Here is a 7,162-nt window from a genome sequence, read left to right on the forward strand (position 1 = left end):
TAGACAGACAAGTTTGTCCGCTCGATGAATAGATTAAGAATATTTCCTATACATTTTCAGGATCTTCCAATGTACTTTCTCTCTATATACCTCTCACTTTGATTTTCCCTTCAAACCTTCCTCACCTTTATGTATTCTCTCACCGACAACTTTGCCTAATTAAGCTAAGTACTTCATTCGTTGGTTGATGCAGTACTTGGTTAACATTTAATTATTCACACCTAATCGTTGTTACTTCAATAGAATGCTTATTTGCAAGAGGTTATGGCATAGGCTTCCCAATTTGTATGACAAAACCTAACTAAAACGAAAACAAAGAGAATTGAAGACATATTATGAACAAGAAACAAAATTTGATTCATTTCAAAGTCTTGGTAACTGGTGAGATTAAATAGGATCATGTGCAGAGGTCACACATAATAATAGAGCTTAGTCATGGTGGAATTAATTACATTGTCTGCCATTAATTTCCTTTTCTTCGACATTTCCCTTCACTTGAAAAGACAGCACTACTGCATATATATATATATATATAAAATATATATAAAAGAAATATGATCAATCAAATTGGCCATGGTAACGGTCAGCAGTTAGCTACAGTCTTAAAGGGAAAAATCCCAAAAACCTTGTCAGTGATCTGAAGCGCACAGATGATAGATGAAGCATGAAGGGCCATATGATTCTTCTCCATTCAGAGCAGATATGGAAGGAGACAGTAAAGCAGTAAAAAGTGTCAAGTTGAAAGAAAAAATATTAATCTCGTGTGTCTACGAAACCATTAATGAGCATGAATATGAGACACATGTAGAAGACCAAAATAATGAGGAAGGTGTCATAGAAGAAGTACGGAAGTGACTCACTACCTATTCTATGGCTTCAAACAATTAACAACTCGGGCATTGAATTTCTAGAGCGGCCAACGAGTAGATATAATTGAAACATTGAAAGTAGAAACTTAAGAAGGAAACCCAAAAGTTGAGAAGAACGGAGATGTATATAGATATATATAGTCTGCAAGTCTAGAGAGGATATAAAAAGATACATACATACATAAAGAAAACTATGAATAATGCGTTGCTTTTGGTTCCTCACAGTGAGGATGATGGCTTCCTTGTATATTCATTCGTTGGTTCGTTCATTCACTCGCACTACCACTTTTTAGGTACCCCACTAGCAGTCTACTCCCAGTACCACACAGTATTCTTTAAAAGCAGCTTCATGATCATATATCCCTCATCTCATCTTTAACCTTTTTTTGTTCCTGCCAGAGCAAACAGGATAAAACTACAAGCAGCAGTCTACACGGACTGCTACTAGAAAACTTTCACTTTCAGCTGAAAAATCACGAAAACCCTAATTAAATTTAATATACTACTTAAAATAGAGATCATAAACAATGACAGGAAAAGCGTTGAGAGGCAGATGAGTGGGATTTTCCATGGGATGAGCACATCTTATTGAGTTGCACCTGGAGGAGGGAGGTGGTGGTGGTGGTGGTGGTGATGGTGGTGGTGATGAGGAAGAGTCAATGATTGTTGTTGTTGTGGTGGTGGTTGTGGAAGCGGTGGTGGAGGTGGTGGTGGACGCTTTCGTTTCTTCTTCTCATAGCTGATGCCTCTTGCTTTGGACTGAAGTTCACGAACCTCCCGGAGGTAGAGTCTGACAGCTCTTGCTCCAAATGGGTTGATTTCAGGCTTCCCTCCGTTTTCCTCATAAGCTGCCCTGAGACGACCTATGAGGGCATCAAGGCTTCCCCAGGCTTGCCTTAGAGGACACGGACATGGTGCTGGAGGGTTTGGGTGCCCGTAAAAGGGACAGATCGGAGTGTGCACTTTGGTCTTGCCAAATTGGTCCAAGTACCTAAACACCACAGTAACAATTCAACAAGAAGAGAGAGATTAAGAAAAAGTGCAACAAGAGTATCTGCAACTGCAAGAGATGTGTGTTGAACCTGAGAAATTCAAGGACGTGTGCACCGCTGCACCTGGAGAGGGAGAGAGGGGGTCGGTGATTCTTGAGGTACTGGCCAAAGGTGTTCCAGTCACGGCGCTTTTGGTTCTCGTAGCGGCTGCTGGTGTTGGGGGAAGCGGAAGGGGAATTGGAGGTACCGACTAAGCTGTTGCTGGTGGCGGTGACGGCGGTTGTGGTGGTGGTGATGTGAGAGTTACAGGAGTCCATAAATTCCTGAATTGAATCCATGGAACTTGAGCCTTTGGCTTTGCAGATCCAAGGTTGGTTTTTGTCTCTTTGCTTGTTCTAGGGTTCCTAAGACAGTGACCAGAGTGAGTGAGTAAGGGAAGTGAGTGAGGGAGTGAGGGAGTGAGGGATGAATGAATGGATGGATGGAGATTAGACGGGATAAAGGATTACTATACTTATAATCTGGGAAACAGTGGTGGAGCAACGCTGTTCTCTAAAAAATATTCTTTTCTAATGTCTTTGCGTTTTTGAGGTTTGTGTTAAGGAACACAACTACCTTGAAAGAAAATGAAAAGGAAACAAAGTCTGAATCACGATTGATATTACAGATTTCTAATATTGTTTTTTTTTTTTTTGAGAGAGAGAGAGAGAGTGTGTGTGAAGCAAAGGAAGATTTTTCTTTTTTTATGTTTGAGGATGTGATAAGATTGATGGGAGTGTGAGGGGACTGTTCCTCTCTACTATTTGCAGTTGCAGTTTTTATATATTGAGTAATACTGAGGCTAGCCGGGGCAACGTTGGTTTTTTTAGCAGTTTTTGAATTCAGGGATTGATAACATTTTGGTTTTGTTTTTCCTTAAAAGGGTGGTGCAAATTCAGAGTTTCATCTCTTATATTAATGCTTCCATTAATATTGTTGTTTGTGTTGGAAGTAGATGTATGGGGTTGCTAGGGCTTTTGAAAAAAATAGGAGAGTTGTAGAATAGGTTAAGAGATGGATGGAGACAGAAAAAAGTTTGAAGGGTAAAAAATGAGCTAATAACATGATTCTCTTTCTCCACACTATACCTTCAACTTTGAATGACAGTTCCTTACTCATTGACTACAATGCCCCTATTAATGTCCCCCTTTTCGCCTTTCCATTCCCAAACATCACAAAAAACTTTAATTTCCTACTCTGTCGTGTCTCCTCCCATTTTCTCCTTCGGTATAAACAAAACAAATTATCATCTTCTACAGAATTTTCCTTAAAAAACACAGTCAACAATTCTTCTCTATGTAAAAGTTTTCACTTGCCACTACTGCTGTATTTTGATTCAAATTTATACCATGCTATGCCCTTTCCCAAGGGAGGGAACATTTTATTATAATATAAAATTCATTATGTCAATACAAAAACTCCTACTACCCTGTAAATTTAAACAATACCATATGTCTAAATATAATTTTATATATTATTATATTTACCATGAATTATAGTTGCTTCAATGGTTCTTTTTGTCTTATTTTAGAGCAAGCAAATAATCGTAAAACCATATATTTATATTTCACTATTACAACTTCAAATATAGTAGTTTACATAATTCTCTTTATTTAGGATCCAATAACAAAACACATATCATATAAGTATATACATTACATCTTTTAATCCTCTATGAAGATTATCTAACATTTATATTAATATATTTATATGTGATAGCAAGTTATAATTTAAAATTTTACCACCTTCCACAAAATTCCATTAATTCTGAACTTAAAGATTAACATCTATTATTTTAGAGATTGATAGTTTATTCTCTTCGTTTAAATATAATTTAGCAACATCACATAACAACATAGTTTTTTACATACTTTATTAAGTATCTATAATTCTTCATTCTCGACTTAATGATAAAAAATATCATGAACTATCGCCGTCTATAATATATATATATATATATATATATATATATATATATATATATATATATATATATATATATATATATATATATAAAGAAGATTTTTGTTGTTGTTATTTACTTTCTTTTTCGCTTTTATCCTTCAAGTTACTGTTTTATTTAAATTTAAGTATTTTTTCTAAATTAAATAAATAAAAATCATCTACAAAATAAATAAAAATTATCTACAATTAAATTATAAATATTCTTTATATTTATTTTTATAATTACATTATTTTTTATTGGGTTAAATATGTTTTTGGTTCCTTAACTTTCAGTGAATTTTGAAATTAGTCCATTTCAAAACTTTGGACAAATTTAGTCCTTCATCTTTCGAAATACGTGGATTTAGTCATTTTAATCAAATTTTGTTAGGTTTAATTGATGATTTGTACGCATTTCAGGGTTATATTTGAGTTGTTTATACTGTTTAACACATTTTTGCTTTAATGTTAAGTCAAATATTATCACAACCCTTTTTTATTTACTAAATGTTAAGGGACCAAAAACATATTTAACCCTTTTTTATTATCACAACAAAAGTGAACACACATACGCATAGCATAATTTTCACTAATAAATATAATTTTTATATTGGTGAAATATCTTAGCTTAACACACTAATCACCATCATTTCTTAATAACTACTCATTTCTCACGTAGTATAATTAAATTTATCACATTCCTTAATAACATTTAGTTATTCCGATCAAGTATCTATACTTATGTATAATGATGATTCTCTCTTTTGAGTACACATTTCATAATTCAAATTTTACCATTTATTATAAATGTCTTTTAATAGTAACCTCTATAATGAATTAAAAAGAAAAAATCGTCATAGATTTAATTTTCTTTTCTTCATTTTTGTTTCTTCTTCGTATTTGTAGTTTTTAAGCTAATATTCATATACTTCTTACTATCACTTCCGATATCTTTTTCTTAATATGTATAAAAATTATTCTCTCACAAATTTCATAATTTCAATTTTACTCTTTATATTAACTAACTTTTTAATAATAATTGCTATATTGAATTTTTGAAAGAAAAATTGTCATGGTTTTCATTTTCTTTTCCCATTTTTATTTCTTAAAACTTAAAAAATTGCAGACACACAAGTACATCATCAAATATGTTTCTACTAGTTAATATAATAAGGGTTAAATATATTTTTTATCCTCAAATTACTATAAAAAATTATGTTTCAATCTTAAATTAAATTATATAATATTTGGCCCTACACTATATGAAAATCGTGTAAAACATTTTTATAAACAAACGAAATATAAATTTTTTCATGTAACAAACGAAGTTTCACATTTAACTATAATATATAACATTCACATTTTTGTTTTATGAAAATGTTTTACATAAAATGTATGAACTAAATACTTTAAAATTTAGTGTAGCTTAAAAGAACATAGTTAATCCTATAAACAGAAATACATAATACAAATGATTATAAAACAATTAATAGATATAATATGTCAATAAAGTACCGTTTGAAAGTATTTGCAAAGTTAAAATATGTAGGCAAATGTTGCTTGGGTTAGTTACCATCACTAGAATAATATTCTTTTTAAGAAAGAAATAATTAATACTAACTCTCTTGATCATGTGATGTTTTTATATAAAGCAAATGGTTTTGTAAAATTTATAAAAAAAAAATTATTGATATTGGTATATATCACTTAATTAAAATTTTTAGTACACGTGATCATATCAAGTAAATAACCTAAATAAAATTTCAACTTCATCTACAGTAAAATTATCATATTAGAAAAATAATTTATTCAAGCCCAATTAAATATTTTTTAGTGAAGTAAATTGAATTGTATTTATTCAATAACTTACGAATAAAAGTTTGAATTGTTTGAAGTTCAACTAAAATCTTCAACTAAATATCTTAATTATTTTTTAATTTTAATTAGTATATTAAAGAGATTTGTTAAAATTTTATAATAAAGAATATAAATATTGAAGTTATGAATAATTTAAAAGTTCATTCTTTATTGCATATTTGTTACATATTAAAAATCTTATAAATATGACATGCAACCAATAATAATTGATAAAGTATATTATAACGTTATACTATAAAATTTGGATTAACTTTTATTGAGGAAATTAGTAAGTCTTGATCGATGCATGATTAAAATAGTCATACTTTCAAGAATCAAATAACTAATTTACTAAAACTCGGCTTAAACAAATGCATGTTTTTGTGAACTAAACATTATTAGTATAAAATTAAACTGTTGTATTAACAAAATAATACCGCACAATTTATTTTTATATAGTTCCATACTTAATAATTTAATAAAATATACAGTTATGATCATTAGTTTATTTTTAACAACCTAGTACTACTCACTTTACCTTATACTTCTCTTGTGACCTTCCTATCCCATTTAGTTTCTACTACGTATATATTTTTGTTGTGTAAATATAAAATTTAAAAAAGTTTGTATAAAAAGGTATTTAAAAATTAGGAATAACAAAGTGGATTGGTTTACTATTAATTTGATGGAACATGTTAACATTTTTAATCTATCGACGACTTGTTATGCTTTAGTCTATTGAACCCTTCAACATGATGTTATTTCAATTTTTTAATTAAAGATTAAAATTAACAACTTAGCGTTGAACTATTAAATTTTAAACTATGTTAACTGAATAATACACATCACTTAGAGATATATTGCAACTTAAACCATTAATATTTATAAATTATGATGGAATAATTTAATATGTAAAACTAATAATCGTTTTAATTTATCTCGTTAGAGATATTACTAAATCAAGTAAAGACTTACAAGATATTTATACCATTAAATGTGCTTTCACTTTGTATATTTAAAAAAATAAAATAACAAAATCATAGGTAAAAGAGCCTAGCAAACTTATCCCGTTCTAGCGAAGCATGTTAGGATTCTGAATCCTCTCTACAATTGCAAATTTACGGAGTAAAATGGAAGAGAAGAATTGACCTATTTTATCACCCTTCATAAATCATTCTTTATTGCCTTCAATGCCTTTTACTTTCAATTTATCACTCTTCAAATACTATGTGTGACTTTGCAATTAATTGAAACTTTAGTTGAACAGAAAATTGAGACTTTGTTTTTTTGGCAATGAAAGAAAATGTGACTTCAACTCATATACATGTGCATCTTATGGATAGAAGATTTTATGAACTCATTAATGTAGTTCACCTAAAAGGAAAAAGAGAAATGGCAGACGAATCTGGTTACTTGACCACCATTTTAATTTTCCTACAATGGAGGTACATTCAAGTGGGG

At 30.2% G+C, this 7,162-nt stretch overlaps 1 protein-coding gene across 1 annotated transcript; it reads right to left on the minus strand.

Moving 5' to 3' along the window:
• Positions 1-714: 714 nt before the first annotated feature.
• Positions 715-2,530, minus strand: LOC114190735 (protein LIGHT-DEPENDENT SHORT HYPOCOTYLS 4-like). The gene is made up of 2 exons (XM_028079725.1): positions 1,952-2,530; positions 715-1,860 (listed from the first exon to the last, which is right to left on the minus strand). The coding sequence occupies exons 1-2, from the start codon at positions 2,197-2,199 to the stop codon at positions 1,455-1,457; spliced, it is 654 nt and encodes a 217-aa protein (XP_027935526.1). The 5' UTR covers positions 2,200-2,530; the 3' UTR covers positions 715-1,454.
• Between the last annotated feature and the right edge of the window lie 4,632 nt (positions 2,531-7,162).

This window comes from Vigna unguiculata, chromosome 7 (assembly GCF_004118075.2).
Source record: "Vigna unguiculata cultivar IT97K-499-35 chromosome 7, ASM411807v1, whole genome shotgun sequence".
Lineage (NCBI taxonomy): Eukaryota > Viridiplantae > Streptophyta > Magnoliopsida > Fabales > Fabaceae > Vigna > Vigna unguiculata.